General features: G+C 51.4%; 1 protein-coding gene across 1 annotated transcript; it reads right to left on the bottom strand.

Moving 5' to 3' along the window:
• Positions 1–12,456: 12,456 nt before the first annotated feature.
• CLIC2 (chloride intracellular channel 2) lies at positions 12,457–24,416 on the bottom strand. Its single transcript, XM_013958362.2, has 6 exons — positions 24,169–24,416; positions 17,338–17,447; positions 16,693–16,818; positions 15,489–15,595; positions 14,491–14,672; positions 12,457–14,276 (listed from the first exon to the last, which is right to left on the bottom strand). Exons 1-6 carry the CDS (start codon positions 24,223–24,225, stop codon positions 14,115–14,117), a joined length of 744 nt encoding a protein of 247 aa, XP_013813816.1. The 5' UTR covers positions 24,226–24,416; the 3' UTR covers positions 12,457–14,114.
• Positions 24,417–24,433: the final 17 nt, after the last annotated feature.

Consider the following 24,433-nt stretch of genomic DNA (forward strand, 5'->3'; position numbering starts at 1 on the left):
ACACTTTTCCTTTTTGTGGTTTCTTGTCCTATCCCCAGAGAACAGTTTATTCCCTTTCAATACTCCTCTGCATCTTCGTTCAGTCTCTTTTCTAGACTAACCCTTTGATCTCTTTGGTCTGATCCAATAATCTATGTTCTTTATACCTTACAATGGAGTGCTGAGCTCTTGCAGAGGTGCTGGACCTCCCTGAGATTTGCTCTTGACTCCAACCAGGTTTGCTTTGGCCTTGCATGTGCCCACAAAACAGTCTGAGTGACACAAGTGTTTGCAGCTGGCCAAAATCACAACTGCAGCCTGGGTTGAGCCCTAGAAATCATATTACATCTGCATCAGGGAGTGCACATCTATGCACCATTCACTTGGGAGATGGGTAATGCCAAGTTCTCTTCTCACTGGTGGTGTTCAGCAGATGCTGGCTTTGTACTTTGAGTTCAGGTCTGGGGTAGTGCAGCGATGTAGTTGCACAGAAACATTCTTACCTCCAGGATGCTGGCTGCAGCCAGTGATTTTAGTAAAAGCTGCTCTGTGTCCCCACGCAGCAGATCATAGGAAAAAAATCAAGTTGGAAGGGATCTTGGGAGGGCTCTAATCCATCCTTCTCTCAAAGCAGGGTGACCTGTGACATCAGGCTTTTTCCAGCCTGGACTTGGAAACCTCCAAGGATGGAGACTACACATCTCTGAGCATCCTGCTGCAGCTGCAGCACTGGACTGCCCTTGATTGTCAGGGAGTATTTGGCCAGCGAGACGAGGAGGTTGGGGCCTTCGCTCAGGACTGAACAGAGATTATATGCCAAGGGCTTGCTCTCTTCCATCATTCATTGTGGTGCATGGGCACCATCCCCTCTGTACTTCACAGTCTGTGATGCGTCTCCAGGTCACAGTCAAAACCCTAGGTATGTGGACCCTGTTTGACTGACCACATCATCCCTTGCAGTGCCAACAGGGCGTCCAGCCCCACCACTGCTCCTGAATGTCATTTCATGGTGACAGGGTGTTTTCAAGGAGCCATTCAAGGGTAGCATTGGTCAAAGCCTCCTCCTCAGGTGTGCAATTAGAGACCCACATGACAGGGTTCCCACATGCTTGTGGGCACTGGGAACAGAAGGGATCTGCAGTCTGAGCTTCAAGTCCTTCATGCCAATCAAAGAGTATGCGTTGTGCCAATCTGGCTGGTGCAACACCTGCCAAGATCTGGGCTGTACTCTGGGAGGTGCTGGCCTGGCATGGTGGGATGAAACTGGCTCCCATGACTGCCTTGTTGTCTGATGCGATAGCAATTACTCTTAGTGGTTTATCTTCACCGGGGAATGGAGAATGGTTGAAAAAGAGAAGCAACTCATAGCCTGTCCAGATAATGATGTGTGATTTGCACCCTCAGCTGTGTGGGGGCAGTTGCCACTGCCCCTTAGGAAGTGATGTCTGAAGGGTCCCCAAACTGCCCGGAGCCTGAAGGGGAGGCTGAGATTGTTCTGGGATGCAGACAGCTTTTTTATAAGTCTGTCACATAGAAGAGAAGACGAAGAGAAGATTCTGTTCTGAATTTCTGGCACAGGATCACCATGGGTGACTCAGGTGAGCTACTCTTCAGCAGTGGGGCATCACCCCAATCCAGAGGGTGATTTAAATAATTGAATGGTCTCTGTTCTCTGTGGTACAGAATTAGTAACAGTGGAAAAAGACAAAATGCTCATGACATTTCAATACGGCATTTTAGCAGCTGAATTTTCCGAGTTGAAGTGAGAAGGGTTTTTGCATCCGCCATCTCTGCTGGAGCCACTATCAGAGCTGTGAGTAACTTGCAGAGCTTTCTAGTGCCACAGTGAGAAGGTGCCATGTTTGGCTGGATGCTGAATGCCTGGCATGCCTGGACAGAGAGCAGCTGCTGACCTGCTCCCACTGTGCGCAGATTGGGGTCTGAGGATGTGAAGTGTCTGGCTTATTTTCTGCTTTGACCACCATCTTTCCAGGTGTGAAACATTTTAGCAGGGTGAGGTTGTACTATGTGACAGAGTGGTGTGCAGGGGCAGTTTCTCAGTCCCAGCCAAGCCTATGTAGCAGGAGGTGGCAACTGCCTGTTCGTGTGTCTCATAGGTGTGTGTTTTTCCTCCCTTGCTCCTGCAGGGTCCCGCTTGTATGTGAGCCTGGCTCCAGCCTTGTGCTGGAGGCCTGCAGCCTTGCCTTTCACAGGAAGGTTGTGCTGCCATGTGCCATCTGCAGCTAGCTCATCCCCACGACAGTGCTTCTAGCCTGGGGAGGTAGGACAAGCTCCCTTGTAGAGCAGCTCGCGTTGGTCAGACATAAGTTGCCTGTCTGCAGAAGGTCTAGGAACAGCTGGGCATGGGTCCTAAGAGCCCCCCATGTCCTGGGGCTCCAGGAGCTGGGGCCTTGGTCTAGGCTTAACCTCCATCTCAGCCCTGCAGAGTGCAAAATCATGGGGGTCGACCACTGTAGTATTCATGCTGACCATGGGTCTACAGCCACAGTGCCATGCCTGAAGGTATTCACTGTGGAGGCTTGTGAAATCTCTGACTCATTGTAATCAATAGGTTTGTTCCCAAGTGCTCTTTGTGCTATCGTCTGTGTTTTAAACTTCCGTCAGTACCAGATCAAAGCAATGAGGGGAATGCAGCTGAAAACAGCTCTTTCTTAGAAATAGCAGTTTTAGGACTGTTCAAGAGGGTATTTTTTATTACTAATTCTCAGAGAGCTGAGCTGCCAGCCTGTTCCAAACTAAACTATAAAAGTATTGGAGAGGGGAAAATTTCTATGCGGGGGCCAGTAGGGCTTTTGCAACAACAGATAGGAAACACAGCACTTAATAAACATGAGGGAGACGGCAGCTCCTGAAATGACAGGGCAAGGTTAAGCCCTAATAATCAGGCTTCCAGAACCAAAATAAGAGGCCTGCTCACCTTTGAAAGGGGGTAGGGCGAAGCAGAGATGCAGAGACCTGTGTCTCGGGCTGAAGCCCACCCCCGGACATGCTGTGACCCCATGCCCGCTCTGCCCTGCAGGCAAGTTGGTGCCTGCCCATTCTCCATCCTGCCCATCATTTCAACAGCCACAGCAGTGCTGGCGCTCTGAGGATAGTTTGTGGTCTGCCAGAGTTTGCAGGAGACTGGCTCCCTGTACTTGCAGCCATCTCCAAGTGCTGTCCTGCATGTGCTCATGTATCTGGCAAGCCTTCCTTGGACAGGCTGGAGGGGATGGACCCCTGCATGTGTTCTCCCACCAGAGGTTCCTTGCTCAACAGGTATGCTGTGGTCAATGCCTGTTCTACCTCCTTAGTGCTGTCTGTGTGGCCTATCCACCATTTTGGCTGTGCTATGTGCACTCCCCATCTTCCTGCAGCGAGCTCTGGCCTTGGGTGGGTGCTCGTCCCAGATAAATACCCCCAAAATCTCTGGGGTCTTTGCATCTTGGCAGGACTATATGGGCAGCAAATCTCCTGCGGGCTTACCCTCCCCATTCTTGCACTCAGAGCTCCCCAAGCATTGGCCAGGTTAAGCCTGGCCCGGGGGCTTTGAAGGGGGCTGGTGGGGCTCTTGCACAGTGGAAGATGGCAATAGGGCTGTGCCAGCAAAGGCATTTTCCACCACAGCGCAGCCCCGCCATCCCTCCCTGCAGTCTGCACCTGTGGGACTGGGAGGACTCTACTGGGTGCTTGCAGCATAACAACTGGATGGGTCCAGTGGGTGCCTGAAGTGCCCCTGCTATGCCAAGTACAGAAAAGGACACGAAAGCAGGAGCATGTGCTCCAGCTGTAGCATGCACTGGCCTGTTCTGTGCATTGACAGCTGGATGAAGAGGGACACAGAGAAGGGTCCAGGTCTGGCAATGTGGGGCCTGTGGTGGGAAAATAAAGCATGTACTCCTGGAGGCAGGGTGCCACCAGCCTGTGGAGTAGGTACAAGAGTGAAGGAATAGGACCAGTATTAATAATGTTATTTTTTACAGAGCCCTGTGACTATGGTTTACAATTCTTGCCCAATAAGGCCCTCCTATCCAGCCGTCCTTGTGCAGGGCTGGGATACCTTCGTGATGGCTCTGTGCCTCCAAATGTGTCACTGGCTTGGCATGGACCTGCAGTGTCAGAGCTGTCCTGCTGGACCCGATAGTTCAGGCCAGAAAGGCTTCCTGCTCCTTTGAGTCTGAGCTTCAATGTGATTCAGGTCATTGGTTCTTGCTGCATCTCTCCCTGCAGTCTGTGGGTTTGTTCCTCTGCTAGGCCAGCAGGTCAGGAGACTGAGGGTACTAGGAGCTTGACTCAGCTGGGATGCCTACCAGGAGGTGGAAGGGGACTGTGGAGGCCCCAGAAGCTGGAGACCAACAGGAAGCTGTGGAAAATATGTTTGGAGCACCTGTGTGGAGAGGGTTGCAGGGCTAAGGAGTTAGGGGGAGCCATGGGAAGCTCGGGTTGGCCTGGTTGGTTCAGAACTGAGTGATTTCTAACAAGGCAAGAGCTTTCCTGTAAGTCAGTAGGCCTGGATCCAAGTGCTGAGTGCCCATGGATGATGGAGAAGCCCAGGTCACCTTTGGTGTGAGTGCTTGGTGGGAGACGTGCTGGAGGGCCTTGGGGCAGAGTTTGTTGCAGAGCTGAGCTATTTCTGCTCCATGTGTTGGTTCAGAAGTGCCCTGGTTTGGGGACTTATGACAAGTGTCTGTGCCTTCAGTACGTGCTGTGGATGTTCAGGTCAGCTTTGCTGAAGCTGAGGTGACAGAGCTAGGAGTTGCCCAGTTCTGCCACCAAGTCCCATTGCTCTACTGGATGAATTTGCCTGCTTTGGATTGAAGGAACTGCCCAACTCACCTCTGCTCCTCCGAGCAGAATGCTTGGACAGAATCTATTAAATATGGCCTGGAGCTGGTGCTCCTCACATTCCCAACACAGGAGTGCATTTTCTGCAATGCCAGAGGATTTCTGGATAAGGAATAGACACAGAACTGGCTGGCTTGGCTCAGTGGCCTCCAAACTCTCCTTGCGCTGCTTTGGGCGCACTGTTTTGTAGCTCTCAGCCCATTGAGACAGCTCATGCCCCTAGTGATACACAGCACAGACAAAGCTGCACTCTGAGGCTGGCTGCACGCAGTCCCACATAATACACACATTAGTTCACAGAGGTCATTTACACACATGGCTCATGTATAACTCCTCGCCTTTCTGGACTAGCAGGTCTGCCCTTAGACAAGTGGTCTCAATGCTCCTTCAGCCGAATGATCCCGCAGATCAGAAATGCTGCATCATGGTGGTGAAACACTTATAAGCCTTTAAACACTCATGCTTCTTGACAATATTAGCCTAGCCTGGGATTCTCCAGGACTTGTCAGAGTCTGCTAGTCAATCAAGATGATAAAAACATCAACCTCATATCTCCGTCCCTTACAGCTGCCTCCTTTCCAGGCTGCTGATCCTGTAACCAAAGCTGTTGGTTCACAGCCGGCTGCTTCAGGAAGACAGAAATGTCTGTGCCTGCTGGGCAGACACCAGAGAACCAAGATGTTGGCTTTTGTTGATAGGAGTGGAGTGTGACTGCCTCCTGCAGCCTGTAGGACAGTGGTGCTCTCACCAACTACCTCCAAGAGGCTGGGTGAGATGGTCTCCAAGTCTCCAAGAAGCTGGGTGAGATGGTGAGAGACAGAAGAGATTGTTTTGGGAAAAGCAGCTCCAAAAAACTATCCCTCAGCTCCTCCTCAGTTCAGGTGTTGGATGTGGTGGCTTTCCAGCTATTTCTGCTGATGTACCCATGCATTTGGGCATCTCATTCAACTGTCTGTGTAGCCATTCAATTGCATCTACAGCAATTCTGTGTCAATGGCACCACCAGGGTTCAGGATGGCTGCCAAGGTGCCTGTGCACCAAGGTCCCTGTCTCTTTTCCACATGTATTTCCAGTCTGGAAGATTAGTGTGACATATTGCTTTATGACCCAACTATCCTCCCTCCAGTGGGCTGGAAAGTAATCCACCATGTGTACCATCCTATCAGTTACTGATCTCCCTAACACCAGTTAGCAAAGTCCTTCATTGAAAAGTGTTTCAGGAGTTAATTTTCAGTAACTCATATTGCTTCATTGTTTATAATAGCAATAATGTTTGTATTTATCCTTAATACAGTTAAGATGATAGCTCAGATTGTGGGTAATGCCCTCATAGTGCCTTGGCTGTTCCACACAAGCCATACAATTAGTACCTTCTCCCTGCTGTATCAAGGTGAAGCCAAGAAAGCCTCTCTGTACCCTGCATAGAAATAAAACAGTAGCCCTGACATCAGCCAAGGAAACTGAGGCACAATGTGATGCCTCTGCTGCAACCTACCTGGTGCTTCCCTGACATAGCAGTGATGAACCTCCAGCACATAGTGCTGTCCTGTCCTCTTGATTTGCCACATGTGTCAAGTGCTGTCCTGGGCTCCCTGGACTCCTGCCAGTGCCATCAGTCACAGTCTGCATCCCCTTTGGGAATCCCAACCTGAGCAGAGCCTCCAGAAAGGTCTGCTTGGGTCATGTAGGTTCAGGCACAGCCTAACTGGTGTAAAATGGAGTGTAACTGGCCTGCCAAGAAGGGCTATGGTCCCCAAAAAGCCTTCTGGGCTGAGATTCTTCTGAGATGACAAATGTGGTCCCTGTTGCACTGAGCTAACATCCCAGTCTGAGTTCTGCTGCCTTCTCCCTGTGATGACCTTCTCTGGTTCATATTTTCTGCCCATGTCCCTTTGCCATGTCCTGACAGCAGAACTGATGAACCTGCTTCAAGGCTTTTTCATTGTACTGCATGAAACCTGACATTCAGGGAATGGGAACAGATGAAAAACAGCCTAGATACGGATTTTGTCAGGAGAAAGGTCTCAGCTTACTTGTGTACTCAGTCAGGATGGATGACCGTTTTGCCTCATCCATCTACAACTCTGATCTGTGTCTGACATACAGGGACGTGCAGACAGAAGTAATGGTCTCTTGTTAATGTGCCTTCAAGCTGCTTCATGAAAAATGAGAGTCTGTACCTGGGACTGCAGACACTGTTGGCTTTTCGTGGTCAGCAGGGTCATGGTCAGCAACAAAATAGCTGCTTGGGCCCCCAAGCATCCTGTACAGTCTTCCTCAGCAAAGGTTCAGCAATGTACCTCCCCATGGACAAAGGACACAAGAGATGGAGAAATGTGAATCTCCCACCAAGATTTCAAAGGGACTTCCTCATGGCACTGTCGAAGCAGGCACTGTCCAGCCTGCCTGAACCCCACCATTTGTAGGGGTAGGAAAGGGCACTAAATGAAGCTTTCTGTCTCCTCTCCCCCACGAGTAACACTCAAGGTTGATTTGTAGCTCCTGGGAGCTTAAACTTCTTGTGTCTGTCAAACCCTTTCTTACTTCTTTACATTTTCTTATGTCTGTCAAACTCTTCCTTACTGCTCTCAGGAAGTGTGACACTATGAGTGAGGGTGAGAGATGCTGTCACAGCAAAGATGGCCTATCTGAGGTCACAAAGGTGACTAGTTTCATCAGGATTTCTTTAAATTAAGCCTCTTAGGCAAAATAATTTAAATAAATTACTTACAATTAGAGTATGCTGAAATAATGGTAGTTTGAAAGTGAAATTTGTCAGTAAAATGGGGAATCAAATGGGAACTAGAGAAATCTGAACACAGAAAAAAAGAGTCAAGTCCCTGCCAATACATCCTCTTCAAGTCCCTATAGTGAATGAATGAGGGTCTGTCTCTGCACCTACAGTTTTTAAGACGTGTAGACCATGTCTGTATTGTCTCAGGAAAAGCATTTTTCAGGCCCTGTCTCTGAGAGGTGTGACACTGGGACATTGATTGCAAGTCCTCCCATTACCAGCTGCCTTTTCTCAAGAGGGAAAAATCATGCATTTAACTCTAAGCAGAAAATGTCCAGAATCCAGCAGTGGCTATGAATTGCACAATGTGCATGTTTTTGTGAAACCCAGCAAGAGTACCTTCAATGTGCAGTGACTTACTGGCCTGGACATTCCCAACCTAAAGGGGCTAGGACTGCCAGAACTCAGATGCTGTGTGGGTTTTGTTCTCCTCTGGAAGGGGAAATTTTACTGACAGCTTATGAGAGAAGGAGACAGTCTCCTCTGAACACCAGCAAAGCCAAATACTATCTTAGCAAGGAAGCTCCAGCTGCTGCTGTCTGTTGAGGAGGAACATTATACTTTACCTGATCCTGTCATTAGAGAATGTGGCACCTGGTGCACATCAGCTCGAGATGCCCTTGCAGGGAAGGCTTTGTCACTGCCCTGGTTCTGTCATCAGAAGGGAAGGTGGTGGAAGATATATGGCGACCTTTGGGGAGCAATGTCATGTGAAAACGAAGTGTGGCTCTGTATGCTTTGTCCAAATGTCATCCCCCATGTCCTCTTCTGATCCCTCTTCAGCCTTGGCCAGACCCTACCAGGGACATGGTTAGCCTGTACAGCCTTCCTTAGCCATTCCTCTCCCAGCACAGCAAGGCCATGGTAAACAACAGTGTTCTCTGAAATCCCAGCCAAGCATTTGTCAAAGCTCCTTGTCAAGCATGATCAAGTGAAGATCAAACAGGGAGAAAGCAGAGCCAATTGTCTCTTGTCATTAGGATGAATGGCCAACCCAGAAGACAAGACAACACACCTGATGATAGCATATTGATTACAGAGACCTGAATGAGGCTGGAGGGCATAAAAGAGAGCCTCTTCACACTTCATCACTTACAAGCTCCTGGGAAATCAGTGACCATTTGGAGAAGGAGAGAAGATGCCTTCCCAGATGTTGGTAGTCACCTTGGCGGTACTGTTGGAAACTTGCTGCATTAATGCTTATCCTGTCTACCCTGAAAGCAATGGTGTCCAAGGTAAGGGCAAGTAACTTGCATGTTTGTGCATGTAAGCCAGGTGGGGTTTTTCCTTATGTACCACTTTATGGCTGGCACTGACTGCGGGCTCAAATCATTTGGCCCATATCTAACGTTTCATGTGGGTTTGGCTGCTCCAGACACGCACAGTAGTGCAACTTCCCCCTTTTCTCTTTGGACAGAAAGGTCTTCTGGCCTGGGGAGGGGTTTCCCCAGTATTGTTTGGAGTATTGTACATCCAGTAGAGTTAAATAGTTAGATCCCTGGGGTGAACAGGTTGAGCAAAAGAAGACTAGTCTGTTCCTGAGGGACTGCTTTGGCTGTTGTGATCTGCAGACAGCAGAGTTTGGGTGATGTATTCAGGTATTCTGGGATGAGAGATGCAATTGCCCTGGGAGTTAGCCAGTCCGGGGTGTACAGACAAAACAACCCTGTAGACTCCCTCTGTGGAGATGAGGAAATCACAGCTCATGAACAGAGCAAAGTGTGAACACTGAGTAACCTTTGGGATTGGGCAAGCTCTGTTCACAGTCACTGTGAGACCCAGCATCCCAGTGCTGACTGCCTGCACAGTGTGCTTGGAGGCTCTACCACTGCTTGGTGCCCTGCTATGTGGTCACTTAATCCAGGCCAGTGCCCCAAGGGGACTACAGGTAGCAGAGCCTGTATCTGCTAGACTTGGGAGCTGATGACACCATTTGCATCCGAAAGTACACCTGTGGGAACCCTTTCCAAAGGGGGTATCTATGGCCCTGGTCTGTATGTACTAGTACTGACCAGTGAGTAAGCACTTGTTTAGACACAGTGCACTTCCTGATATGGGAGAAGAGGTCATTTTGGTAGGGAGCCTGAGCTCTAAAAGAAAGAATGAGTTTAGCCCTATATCTCAGGGACCTGTGCAAGGCAGCAGAAACTGGTAACTGCTTGTACTCATGCTCTGATCCTGCCATGAGGTCGAAACAGTGGAACCTTGCATAGCCCACACAAGCAGGCCCCAGCTGAGGCATGTTGCACAGCATTTCTGGGAAACAAGCATGCACATGGGCTCTTCATGTCACTTGGTTGACTCATGGGGACTTCCGAAACTGCAGTAACTTGGCTGTTTGTCTGAGGCAAGGAAAGTATGTCCACAGCCAAGTTCTTGGGATTCCTGCCAGCCATCCTCCAAGGCTGAGGTGGCTTCAGAAGGCTCTTTTGTGATAATAGGAGCTAATGGTGACCCTTCCTCACCTGCCCATTGAGGTCACACTGAAGGCAATACAGAGTAATTCATTCTCTCATGCTGAGAAGAAGCCTTGCTCCCAGTTTTCTCACAGGCTAGCATTTTGACTCCCAGCCCAGGCCAACATTCCTTTCCCAGATGAGGAGACAAAGATCCCCAGTCCCCCTCTAACAACCTACCTTTCACTCTTGGGAACCATAGTCAATGCTGTGTTCAGGCTCTCAGTCCCACTGCCCAAGGAGCAGGCACACCCCAAAGGAGCTGCTTTGTCCTTGTCACTGTCTCCCCCTTCAATCCATACCTTATGCTGACAGATTTTAACCTGGCTGACAGTTCAATTGGCTTTGTGGCTGACAGAAAGCCTTTGGCAGGGCTCTGACCATCCAGGAACCTCAATCTAGCTCTGCCTGCACTGGGGGAAGGAATGAGACATGTCTGGAAAGTGGTTGAGGGCCAAGACGAGTCCTGGGACTCAGGACCAGCTGGACCAGGAGACAGGGCTAGCGTGGGGACATGTGTGGACAAAGGTAGTCACTGGGATGCTCTCGAAAAGGAGGAGGCCTACATCCAGGATGAAGGAGTGCTGCAGGTTAGGTGGCCCCAGGGAGCATGGAGAGAAGTAGATGCTGGTGCCACGTCCACTCTTCTTCTATCCTTCTCCTGAGACAGGTTTCCTTGTCTCCTGCCCATCATGCCAGACTCACAGTCCCTGCATGCTCATGGCTTTTCATACATATCTGTTTTTTCAGGAAATAAAAATGCTCTCCAGGAAGATGTCCCTGCCCGCCTGGTGAGTAGGGGATGCTGCCCTGGCTTTGGGGAGAATGGTCAAGGGTTACACTGCTGGGCAGAGAAGTCCTGTAAGCCAACTTCCCACAAAGTCCCAGAAAACCCTGTCCCTATGCACCTGTAAATTGGAGGCTGCCTTTGCTCAGAGGCCAGTGTTTGTGCCCACACTGCTTCCCTCCTCAGCCTGATAGGGAGGGGAGGGGACTTGGGGGCTGGTTTTGCTGGATGTGCACTGCACACATGTGATGGGGCTGGTGTGACCCTCTGCCATGGCAGGTGGAAGACTTCAAGACAGTTCTCTGGAAGATAGCGGCAGTGAGTGAGCTCCAGAGCCAGGGATTTACCCAGGCAGACCAGGTCCCTCAACCCAACAAGAGAGGTGAGTGCTGGCTCCCAGTGAGTCCTGGGGTCCAGCTGCATGAGGTCACCATGCTACAGAGGGCTGCTCTCATCTTACCCCAAACCAGGAACTGCTCTGCATAGCTGACCTGCAAAGGGTACACGGTGGTCAGGGGTCAGGTGTGTGGTGAAGGGTGCCCATCTCAGGAGCAGAGGGTGACCATGGCCTGGTGTGGAGGGTGCCCATTGTGTGGACTAAGCCAGAGCCACCCAGCTCCCGGGCTGTGCTCTTAGAACTGACTGCAAGGCTGAATGGGAGTCCAGGAGAAGAGATGGACATCTCTCTTCATTTAAACTTTTCTGCTGTAACTAAGCAGTGTTGCAGCCCCTCGCACAGTGTCTTTTCCTTTCCCTTCCAGCTTGCTTCTGGAAATACTGTGTCACCAAATGAGGGACACAAGAGGAGCCCTGCCTGCCGCCTGCCTGCCAGCCTGCTCTATGACACCTCTACCCAAACAGCCACCAGCTGGCCCCTCTGCACATGACCCTGACTGGCTACCACACAATAGTGTGCTCTGGTTTCCACAGAGCTTTGAAAGGTCTCCATTTCCTTCTGGTGGAAAAGGGAGAGGATCTGCAGCAGAGAAGGGGTGTCACAGGGAAGGGGAAAAGTCCCATGAGGGTCCAGAGCCCAGGACAGGGTGGCCCCCACAGCCACATGGCTGTCGCCCTGCATATCAGGTGATCAGTGGAGCAAATTGCAGCTACATCAAGGCAGAGCTGCCATCACACTTTTGGAGGGGCTTGCAGGCCACCAGCAGGAGCCAAGTGCAGGAAATGGAACTGTGTAGAAAGGCAAAGTGCTGTCACCTCACTGAATAAACCTCTTGCAGCTGAGCACTGTGTCCTGACTTTCTCCATCCCATGGTTGCTCCATCCCCACATCATGTAGGGCCCTGTTTCCTCCTGCTGCTGTGCGCAGGATGTGGATAGATCACAGTGAAGCATATGAGCACCCCAGGAAGGGAACGTCTCTCCTGCAAGCAGGGCAGAGGTGCTGCAGGGACCTCAGGGCCATGTGCAGCCTGGTGATTCGGCAGTGCCAGGCTGGCAGACACTGTGGGTTATGGCTTTGTCTATGTTAAACCCCAAAAGAATTTCCACCATGGGGAAGACCCCTCCTTCTCTCTACCCACTGTAGCTGCCTCCATGCCCTGCAGCCTTGGTCTGTGTGCAGACAACACACAAACAAGCAATATTAAAATAAAGTTTATTGCTGTTCTTAGTTAAAAAAAAAAACAAACAAACCAAAACCCATTAATAACAAAACCAGTCCCCAAACCCAGCACTATCAGAAGCAGGCTTGCAAGGACACATCCTTTAGTGCAAAGAGGGAAGCGGTAGTGAGATCTGGAGGGTGATTCTGCCATCTCTGTGTCTCCGCAGAGCCCATTACACCCATATTACAGTATTTTTTGCCCACTTGCAAAAGGCCACGGAGAGCTGGCTGAATTCATAGGTGCTGGCAGGAGCCCTGGGAAGCTGGAGGTATCTGATGGGGGAGGATGGGAAGTCATGGCCATGCAGAGTGACTTTTATTTCTCTTGCATCAAAGATGCTGGTTGGGAAGGGACAAAAAAGAGTCAAGGACAGTGGGCTGGCACCAAACCTGCCCAGGTACCTCCTACAAAAACAATGCTTTTGCAAACCAGTTTTTGCCTGCTCTCTCAGACTGACTGGTCCTGGGGTGTGGAAATCACATGAATGTCCTACCCTACACCTCTCTAAATCAGACACCTGCAGTTTTCGTGGGACTGGGGATGTGGTGGTAGAGTTGGATTTGCACCTGACTGCATCTCTCATGGTGTTAGGTGAGACAGAGACAGGTTTCTTAGCTCACAGGAGCCAGGTGGGACTTTACAGCCAGTTGCATGTGGACCTAGGTGCTTTCAGTTCTTCTAGTATGCTCAAGGGGAATGCCCTGACACCATGGAGCCATGGCTGCACCAGGCTGGTCTGCAAGGAGATCCCAGCACACTCAGCAGATCCCTCTGCCCTGATCCCTCTACAGAGCCTCCATGCACCTCCTTCCCAACCCATGGCATGTCCTGGCACTCTCACGCCAAGCATCCCCAGCATCTACATGCCCCTACATCCAAACGAGAATTAGATGCACGTTGCAATTCTTTGTCTTTAGCAGTGAGGGTAGTTAATCACTGCAATAAACTACTGAGTGCAGAACCTCTAGGTGTCTTCAGATCTAACATGGACGCCTTAGTGGAAGAGACACCAGCTACAGATTCCACAGCAGAATGACTGGGTGAATTCAAACAGCTACACCTCCCATGAATCTGTGATGTGCTGGTATCCCTGGACACCTGGATGCTTTTTCCTAATTGTACAGGTCTGCTGTGCCTGTGTGGGGCTGGCAGTTTGAGTGGCAGGCATAGAGACCAGGGCCAGGCAGAGCAGGGCACTAGATGCTCATGCAGTTCCAGCAGTGGATGATACGGCAGTAGCTGGCAAGACTGTTTAGGAGATCTCATCTCTTCCACCAAGGGTGCCGATACAATAGGCTAGTGCTCAGATTTTCATATGATGTGTGGTTCCAGGCCATACTGGCAAACCCAGAAAGAAATTGGTCTTTGGGGGACAGGGAAGTAGTTGCAGCTGCAGCCAGGTAGTGACCAGTCTGTACACATGCTGATGGCATATCAGGGCTGCAGCCAGCCGGCAGAGGAGGAGGGAACAGCAGCGGCTGTGAAGCAAGGCGTTGTTTCCAAAAGGTGGTGGCTAATGCCATAAGCCCCCTCCAGTTCATCTCTCAGCCGGGGTTTGGTTATGTCAGGACTAGGGAGACATAAGGGGTCTGGACAGAGGCAGTGCTGCCGGCATGCTTCCAGCAGCTGCATTAGGTCATCTTCTTGGCGACGCTGGCATATGTGCGCTCTATCTCTTCATCCGCTGGGCACGTATGGCTGAACTCATCGCAGGTGTAGGCATTGTGCAGGTAGCGCCAGACACCTGTCATGTCTGCTGGGATCTCAAAGTCACGGTACTTCTTGGCTGCGATCTAGAGTGGAGGGGGCAGGTAACAGAGGGGAGAGAGGGAGGCTGAGACTCCTGAGACTTGAGAAAGATTTGCTTCCCAGCTTGGGGGGGACAAATAGGGGGGCCCAGGCCCCCTGATCACATCACCACCCCAAGGCCCTCTACCCTGTCCCATCACCACCTCCTGGGGTGGGTGCCCTCTGTTTTGGTCCTGGGAGTGGAGCCAGTGCTATTACCTTGATGATGTGCAGTTTGGGCAGGAGGTTGCAGTCAGCTAGTGTCAGGTGGTCTCCATCCAGGAATTTTCTCTTGGAGACAGTGACGTCCTCCATGCTGTCCTGGTCAATCTCCTCAGGGAGAGGGGTGTTCAGGTAGAGATCCAGGCGGTGAAACTCCCGCAGCAGGGCCTTCTCAAAATCTGGGTGGGCAGAAAAACACTCAGAGCCAGCCTGCAACACCCAGGTCCAGTGGCTCCCCTCAGCTCCCAGCACAGTGCCAGGCTCATAACTGTGCCAGGCCTTCTGACCAAGTTGCTGAGCCTCTCCCAGATTTCATGTATGGGCATGAAGCCCTCTGGGCCAAGCCAGTGGTACACATAGCTGGACCCTTGCCAGGGCCTCTTCTGCCAGGTGGCAGAGAATGCACAATGCAAACTCTGGGAGCAGGGCTGTAGGATGACATGCATCTAAGCATTGGTCATGTCCCCACACTATAATTAGACCTGCTGGACCTCTGCTCTGCTAACTGGAGTCAAAAGCTGGGACCAGCACAACAGCATCTCCTCTTGCTCCTCTCCAGGACCTGACCTCCAGGATGTGCTTTCCACAGCGGGGCAGGCTGCCAGGGGTCCTGGCCTCTGGCTAGTGTCTGCACATAGCTCTGCATTTGCTGGGGTCGTTAACCCCAAGGAGCACAGAGGTAACAGCAGGACTGCCTCCATCCTTCCTGCCTGTTCTTCCGCTTGCCAGGGCAGCTTCACTGGGGAAGACGACAAGCCCAAGGCAGCAAGAACCCAGCCTGGTAGTAGGATTTACCTGTCAGCAAACAAGATGCTTTCCAACAAAAGTGCTGCTCCCCCAGCAAGGCAGATTGACAGCCCTCTTCCCCATGGGGCCCTTCCTCTGAGGGTTGGTGTACACTAGGAGCCTGCCTCAGCAGCGTGGCTCCCCCCAGCCACAACCACGAGCTGTTCACAGACATGGGGGACCCTGCACCCCCAACCGATGTTTCTTACTGATATTTGCTTCCTTGCGTGGGTTCTTGATGTATGCTGAGAACTTGGCAAAGATGTCACTACCAACATCGAAGGACTCCTTGTATTTGGGGCTCAAGTGTGGATACCTTTAAAGAGATGCTTCTGTCAGTACGGCAAGAACAGACTCAGAGATCTGGCTGCATGGTCCTTAACAATAATCAGCTGCATCATCTCCAGAACTGTGGTTCCTGGCATTGGTACTGGCAGATGCAGGTGCAACTCAGCCAGTTGTGGGTGTATTGTGAAGCTTTAAATGGTTGCAGTTGCCTCCCTGGGAGCTGTAACCTATTCTTGGGTGTTTGTTATGGGAAAATCATACTGCAGTAACCCCAGGGCAGGGTTAGAGGATGCCAGTGGCCCCAGAGCAGACTTCTGTTTGCAGACTGGGGTCGCTCACAGAAGCTCTGGCCCAGCCTGGAGGATGCATGCTGGAATGAAAGGGGCCTGGGGAAGCCAGAAACTCGCATGACTTCCTCAGGGAAGGGCTTTTGGTTACTTAGGTGTCCCAGGGTGCACTGCAAGGGCAGACATGTCCGACGAACCGGGTGAAGGATGCATTTGAAAGCTCCATTTTACACTCGGCAGCAGGGCTGCAGCTCTTCTCCTCAGCTCAGAGAGACTATTCCCTCACCAGCAGCCCTCTGGGCTAGCTGCACTCCCACATTCAAGCAGAGGTGTTTTCTTTGACTAAGCTGAATGCAGCAGATAAAAGCAGGCAAAAGGGGTCCCACAGCCCCATCTACCCTTTGACACCAGCTGCTGTTGATGGCTGCAAAACCAACAGCACCACCTCCCTGGGGCTATTGGCCTGCACACCTGCAAGCAACATCCCCCCACTTGCCTGCTCCTTCCCCTTCTGCCTGCATGGAGAGACCCGACAGTACACTTCCTCCCATTGTTTTCTCTCACAGGCTGCCTTGCTTCCTTGCAGCCTAACCTGCTGCAGGGAAGACACGCAGCTCCTCAGCACTGCAAGCCCTGGCCCTGCAGAGCAAGGTCCCACAAGGATGCAGGAACGTGGCCACAGATCAGCATGATGGGTCAAGAGATGATTTCCCCCCTCCCCGCTGGTTTCCAGACACCTCCCACCACCCTGCCTTGGTTTTCCCATCTGCCAAATACTACTGGATGCTGCTAAGTACTCTCCAGGCCCTGAAAGGGGGAAGGAGTAAGTTATAATTACGTGGGTGGGCCAAGGGTCTGCTCCAGGAACTCCTCGATCTTAATGAAGTCTGTTTTCAGCTCCTTGTTGAACAGCAAAAAGGGTGGGTTGGTGCCTGGAGCTAAATCTTTTAGCTCTTCGGGTTTCCTGGAACAAAGAAAATAAGTAGACTCAGTGCCTGCAGACTTTCTGCACCAGCCAGTTTCCCTGGAGAAATGAACAAGACCTGGATGGGCACATGGGAGGGCACAGGGGCAGGAGTATGCCCCTCTGCATGCTCTGCTGGCTTTTCGGGCCTGGGAAGTGCTCTCTAGCCCTTCTGTCTGCCTGATGGTGCCTTGGACTTGCAGGCAAATCCAGCAGGGCAGAGCTGTTGTCCTTGTGTGCACTTGCATGTAGACAGAGCTCTGTGTTGGCCCATCGCATGCATCCGTGCAGTGTGGTCACTGTGCAGGCAGGGGAACGTGAGGCAGGAATTGTCACTGCTGTCCCTCTTGCAGTGATGCTTCAGTGCAGGGCAAGGTGCAGGGTGCGGGACTGGGGCAGCCCATGCTGGCAGGGGTGCTTTTGGGAGGGAGGAAAGCACTGACAGAGGAGAGCTGAGCCATGGGCTGTCTCACCATACAGGTTCTGGTGACACAAAGCTGTGTTGTGGTGTTGTCTCACCTGGTCATGTCCACTGTGGTCACATTGAACTTGACTCCTTTGAGCCACAGCACCATGAAGAGACGCTGACAGAAGGGGCAATTTCCAATGTTTTCTCCATCCAGACCAGCCTGCAGGGAAAGCAGAAAAAACAGGGATTTAACCCAACATCCAGGCCCCATACCTGGGGCAATCCCAGGGATACACTGAACAACCCCTCAGAGAGGGTAACTCTATATCACTGCAGTACCCTACGGCCTTCCGTCCAGATCCGCAGGACCTCTCCTCCCCCTTTTGTTTGCAGACGAGACTTAGGCAGACTGAGATTTGGGGTGCTGGCACAGGGTCTTGCAACAACAGGAATTTCATCACAGAGTCTATGTTTATCTATCTATCTGTCTACCTGCCTACCTTCCATCTAATGCGTGTCTCTGGGCCTGGCTGCTGTGTCCTGAATGCATGTGCCAGGTTCATGAATGCAGTACGCCGGGACAAAGGGGCCAACCCCTCTTGACTAGGCTCTGCCTTTGCAAAGCCCCAGCCCAGAAAGCTGGGCTGCTTGGAGTCCAAGAGTTGCTGGAGCTGATCTCAGGAGGAAGGCATCCAGAGGGCATGGCCTGAGCCCTAGCCCAAGTCAGTGTGCCCTTCAGGTAGCCCATTAAAGTAGCTCTGCCCTGCAAATTGATCCCAGGCAGGCCCTGCCTTGGAGCTGCAGCTAGCAGTCGTGCCAGGGGCCTCGGCCTTTGGAACCCCCCCCTTCCTGAGCTATGGTCCTGCTGCCGTTGGAAAGTGCTGGAGACTGTCCTCAGGATGACTGGGGTAGGATCCTTCCCGGCGATATGAGATAAAGCAGGGAGGAGGAGGAGGCTGGAGGAAGGAGGTGGAGGGTGATTATAATAGATGGGGGAGGAAGGGAGGGTCTACTTGGCTGGAAGGCCAGACTCAAGAGGGCGGACACAAAGGAAATGTGCTCATGCTTGCCAGGAAAAGAGTGGTTTGTTTTTGTGTGCTGTTAGCGTCCGACTCTTTTTCTTTTGTGCTTAAAGAGCCCAGGCATAAATTCCCTAGGTTGAGGATAGCCAAGAGCCACACAAACAGCTTCCTTCACCTCTGTGAGGAGAAGGGGTGGGGGAGCATGGCCTGGGAACTGCATGACTGCCAGCCTCATCTGCCAAATGGGACCTGTGCTCTTGCTCTGCTGCTAGATTGACAAAGTCAACAGGGCTGTGATGTTTCAGCAACCCAAGCACATTATCTCAGGGGGCTGTTCTGTGACCTGTTTTTCTGCAGTGTATTTTAAACTCCAAAATGAGGTCAAACAGCAGTGAGGACACTGGCGAGCAGGAAGCTTGGACAACCTGTCTGAGTCCCATCAGGGTTCCCTCAGGGTTTTGCCCATCTGATGCCAATTCAGTAATCCCAAGGGAAAGCAGGGGTAGATGGGGTGAAAACATTTGCAGGCCAATTTTCTTGCTAAGTAGTAGCTGAAAATATCAATAGTCTTTGCAAAAAGCACTGAAGCTCCTTATGAGGAAATTGCTCTAGAGAAACCAGGCAGGTCCTCCTAAGCACGTGAAGACTGGTTCAGATGCTGCTCAAAGCAGGGAACTGCACCATGAGATGAAAGGAAAAATGGCACACAGGAAACTTAGCTTGTTTAAGAGAATAAACTCGTTTCTCAACTGCATCTGCACAGTAGCCCTCCAGCTTGTGTGGCAGTTCCAGTGCTGCAGAGAGGATCAGCACAGCTCACTCAGCTCCTTTGTGGAGGGATGCTGTTCCTGCAGAGAGGCATGTGTTTGGTACATCTCCTGGCATGGGACATGCAGCAAATGAACTGCAGAGGGAATGGCTTGTGGCCAATGGCTTCTTGATAACCCTTGATTTCTGACTGTTCAGAAAAGTGGCAGGAAAGCAGAAGTTCAGAGGCTAAGCGGGAAAATGATGAGATTTTGGAGGATCTGGTGGAATTGAAAGAAGTCAAGTAGCTGCAAGCAGGAATAACATCCCTAGAAACCTTTAGGCACTAGAATGCTCAGCTCCTCTGGGACAGTTACACTGGCCTAAAACTCACTCTAAAGAAGACAGTAAACTGAATAAAACAAGAAAACACTAACACTCAAAGTGGTCAGGTGGAGGTTATGGTTTGTTTTTCTACTAGACCAAAAGCAGTCATCCTTTCAAAAGGATGCAAATGCTTTTTAACCAGTATTTCTTATTCTTAGTTGTCATGAAATCGTGCTCATGAGAAAAAAACAATATGTTCCTTAGCTCAAGTTTCCTATGGGATAAACCCTGAAGTGAGGGTCTCATGTGAGAGTCCTGAGCATCAACGTGTTTTCACTGGTGTAGAGAGGGCCCTGTAGGGGCTGAAGAGCCATCCCTCCTCTGCACATGCATGGCATTGCAGCTGGTTGTCACCAGAGCAAATAGTGTCTATAGAAATGGAGCTAGGAAGAAGGGGAGGAATGGAGTATGTGCGAGTCAGACCAGCAGATAAAACCAAGCCTGAGGGTATGCATTCAGTAAATCCACCTGTATGTCTCCTGTGCCCTTTTCCTCCTGTCTTTTAAGACCCATCACGGAAGGGAATTTGGCCTGTTGATGCTACTTGCTGATTATTAATTAGAAAATCTATGAAGATGCAGTCTGCATGGCATACTAGGGTCACTGACAGCACTTAGAGCCCTGACCCCAGTGTGCTCCGGGGCCTGTGGATGTTTGCTGCCTGACATCACTTGCTCTGAGTGCAGCACCCCAGAGCCCTCAGAAAAGCTCTCTGAGAGCATGGGCCTTCTTGCCACCAAGCCAGGGCATTGGGCTGCGTAGCGGGAGCTGTGAGTCCACCAGAGTTGTTCCTGGGTGGTTTCTGCCCAGGAACCAATTTGGCACAAATGTCATAAATCACTAATCTGCTTCCTATGTCAGCTTCTAATAAATGAGAATTGATTTGGAATGGATAAAATGGTGTATCAAATGTCCTGCAGGGGAATTGGAGGGGAGATAATCAGAAAAGAGCCACAAGGGCTGACCTGCTCTCATACCAATGGGTATCTTTACTGCCCTTCCCCAGTCCATCATCCATGGCAGTTACAAGCCAAAACTAACACTGTCTTTTGAAGCATTTCCAAGACCAACAGCTCAAAAGGTGCTTTTTGTGGCTGTCCTGCATGAGGACTGACGGCTAAATGGACTGTGATTTTTTTCACTTTCTTCTTGTTCCCTGAGATGTCCCTTGTTGGGGCAGAGCCGCACAGGGTGGCAGAAGAGGGGAGCCGGCTGGTTGTGCTCCCCCTCGCTTTCCTCCATCAGTATGAGGCTGGGGAGTGAAGGGGCTTAATTGCAAATTGTCCTGTCAACTGCACTGGAGCTGCTGTGCTGAGCCAATGTAGTGAGTGGCCCTGTGTCAGGTGGAGTTGTGCAAGGCACATGGGGGAATGGCAGTGATGGACAGGGCAGTAGGGACGGACTGGGTGTCCCTCACCAGGGATGGTGCTGCTCTGGCCCAGGCTGGCTGTGCTGACCCATCTTGGGCCTCTCTGTAATTGCCTTGTAACTCCAACCTCTGAACAGCTCAGGGTGTTTTTCCCTCTTGTCTTTTAAAAACAAAAAAGTTGGGTGATTTTAGACCAGAAGGAAAGGAAAACCAGGATAGCCCCCACAGAAAAAAATTAAGCCAGGCTCATCCTAGGATGCTCAGAGCCAAATCTTTATTGAGAGGAAATGGGGGCAGTTCCACCAGTGCTTGGGTACTGCCAAGAGGCAAAGGGCTGTGGCTTGGCCCAGGCGAGCCCAGAGAGCAGTGACACCCCACCATGGCGCTGGAGGGCACTGCACACCCAGCTGCCTTCAGGAAGTAGGGAGCTCAGAGGAAAGAGGTTTGGAGAAACTTGTAGCCATGTGCTTTCCTTCCCCAGCAAAGCCCAAGTGGCAAGGAGGGGAAGTCTCTGCTCTTTGCTTCCTTCTCCAGAAAGCGCCTCTTCCCCTGCTGCAGCCTGCACCCTGGGCTGGGGGAGGGCAAAGCCTGCAGCTCTCCCAGGCTGACTTTCCTCACTAGCTTCCCTTCCAGCCCTCCAGTCTTTCCTCGGGAGGATGGAAGTGCAGAGCCATCACAGCACAATGATGGAAAAAAACAGTTCTGTTCTGGGTTTTCAAACCCCCTCCTCCCTGGGCAAGCCAGTGTGGGGCTGCTTTATGGGATACAGCTGGGCAGATGCCTCTGGATCCACATCCAGGCACAGAGGTGATGCCACTGAGGGCTGCTGAATGCCTGGCCATGGAGGTGTAGCTGGCATGGGATGAGGGATTTTGGTCCACATTGGTCTCTACAATAAAGGCTACCAGAGAGCTAGAGTTGGGCAGATGTGTGGGACAGAGGGGGAGGCTTGGGCCAGCACAACTTTTCCAGGGAGATGCAGGCTTTTAGCCCTAACTCTCTGTGCTGTTGCAGGGAGTTGGATGTACAAGATGTTAAACACCCAAAGTTGCTTAGAAGCCCCCATGTTTCCTCCCTTGGTGAAACAGCATGAAACATGGTGGGAGGAGGGAGGCAACAAGTGTGTCTGGGGCACTGCTGAGCTGTCTAGATTCGCTCAACACCCACCCAGTCCTCCATGGCCTGCCTACAATTCCTATGGCCACCCAGAAAATTGGAAAGCAGTCTTTGGATTGGCTAAACTCACAGGACTAAGCGTAAGGGACAGAGGCTCCTCCTGATGGCACCAGGCAGGGAGATGCTCACCTGCCCGCTGCCCCGAGGACTGCTGCCAGATGGGATGGCTGCATCATGCTGCCTGGGAAAGGCATGTCCGGGACTGCGGCTTCACCAGTGCAGGGCTTTCTCCAGCGGGACAAGTCTGTGCAAGGCCTGCCACAGCAGCCGGGCAGTGGTTACGCCAGCTAGCAATTCCCCAGGCCCTTCCCAGCCTTTGAAGTTGACAAGGGGGGGAGTATAAGAAATTTTTAGTAGGCTCTTGGGAACTGCCACCCCCAGGTCCGAAGGCAATGCAGGGAGCTGCCTCACACCCTTCCCATTCTTGCCGAGTTAGTTTAGCATTTGCTGAAAGCTATGCAAGGCTCCGAGAAGGTGTTGCGCACTGGTACATGCTTGCAGCCAGTGTGCACACACGAGCACTGGATCGCTGGCAGCACCCATCCCAGGATAACCATGATTTATGGCTGTCACCGTTGACACCAGCAGTGGTGTCTCAGAGGACAGACTGAAGTCTGGAAGATATGTGGGGTGCCCCTGACACGTCATAGCACAGTGGGGTGCCTGTTTGCTCAGCCCCTTCTGGATCTGACATGACTTCAATAAATCTGTGTCCTGAAGGGTAGGAGAATGAGACATGGCATCAATTTGTCTGTTAACTTGTCAGAGGGGGTTTTCAGTGCTAAATTAAGATTAAGGGGAAGTCCTGACTAAGCTGCTGATTTGTTTTCTGTTTCTCTTCCCTGTGAAACCCCCTTAAATCTTCTGCAGCCATTACAGTAACCTTGTGTATCATTTTCCTTTTTGCCCTAGACATCCTGGGGGACAAAGTAGTCTGTAGGGAGAGAATTTAAGACCTGAGTTACATTCACCAAGAAAATACACTTGCCTAGATTCAACCTGGTGAAGCTCAGTGTCTGGCAACTATCCTTGGGGCCACAGCTTCAGCAAGGGGATGGGAGAGACTTTTTTCTGCTAAGCCACAGATAATCCTTTCTGACATTTGTTTCCAGTTAATCCCTCTGCGAGCAAGGACCTAGGGTGTGGTGCCAACATGGACCTGCACCCAGCACAGGCGCCTGTACCAGTGGGAAACCAGCTCTTCTGGACAGATGCTGTGGTCCTTTCAGACACTGAGTTGTCTCAGTAGAAGAGGAGCGGAGGCTGCACAGCTCACAGCGGTTTGCTGCCCAGAGGTTGAAAGGCTGCTTGGAGAACTGCCCTTAACACCGTGACATGGTGGCACACAGTGGCAATGCTCTTCCCCCACTTGCTTGCAACATGTCAGCGTGCCTGGAGCCACGTCCTGTTCCGGAGCCTCTCTGCCACTACTGCTTGCATATGCACTTATGCAGAATTCAGCTGTCAGCCTTGGCTCCTCTCTTTCTATTCCCTGCATGTTTGCTGCAAATGTTTAGAACAGGAGTGTTGAAATGTTCCAGAGGAAGTATTTGAAAAATTGCTTAACAGAGGAAAAAACATTTCCAGCGAATAATCCCCTAGGGCTGACCTAAGAAGCCATCCCATCCCTCCCCATCCGCCCACATGTGAGCACTCACAGGCTCCCAAAGTTTTCCAGAGTCTGTTTCACAACTCCCGCTCAAAGCAAAAACTGAAGTAGCTGCTCTGCTTCATTTCAGCACTCCTGTTTGCATTTCCTGGGTTGAGACTTGTCTTGTCTGGGTTTCAAGAGGCACACGTGCTCCTGCCTCACTCCTTCATTATAACAACTACCAGCAGAACCGTTCCCCAAAGGAAGGTGACCACCACAAAAGCTAACACAGCATCCAGGGCTGGATGCCACCAGGCTCCCCAGGGGGAGTGGAGTGGGTACGACACCCTGCCTCTGCCCAAGTCAAAGTGTCTTTGGTACCCTCGCTGCCAGGCTCTGGGCATCCCACATGCCCAGGCTCTGGGAACAGGCAGGTGAATTCAGGCAGATTAGCCCATTTTCATGGCGAGTAACCCTTTAGTTTGGCACTCTCCTCCAGACTCTGAAACATGAAGACGCTCACAAACTTCCACCGCCTGAAACCATCTGGCTATTAATGACGCCTTGGGAAAAGACAGGCTACAGCCTGCCCGCCTGGGATGAGCCCATAGGCAACAGCTAATAAGCAAACGCGCCTCGGGGAACTCACCTTCACAAAAAGCTCGATCTCAGGCTCCTTTGTGGGGCTCTGCTGCTTATTCTCCATCCTGGTGGAACAGGGGAACCGTTGGCTGCTCACTGCTGGGGTGAGTTGATCCGTTCTCTGCTAAGCGCCCCTGGGTGAACTGGCAGGGAAGCTTTCTGAGGGCAGATGTCTTGAACACTTCTGTTGCACTCACTCCCCTGAGGAGTGCTGTGGCTTGCCCTTTCCTTCCTTTTGAAGTGGGGAGGAGCGATGGGGTGTACGCAGCGAC

Source organism: Apteryx mantelli, chromosome 13 (assembly GCF_036417845.1).
Source record: "Apteryx mantelli isolate bAptMan1 chromosome 13, bAptMan1.hap1, whole genome shotgun sequence".
NCBI classification, from domain to species: domain Eukaryota; kingdom Metazoa; phylum Chordata; class Aves; order Apterygiformes; family Apterygidae; genus Apteryx; species Apteryx mantelli.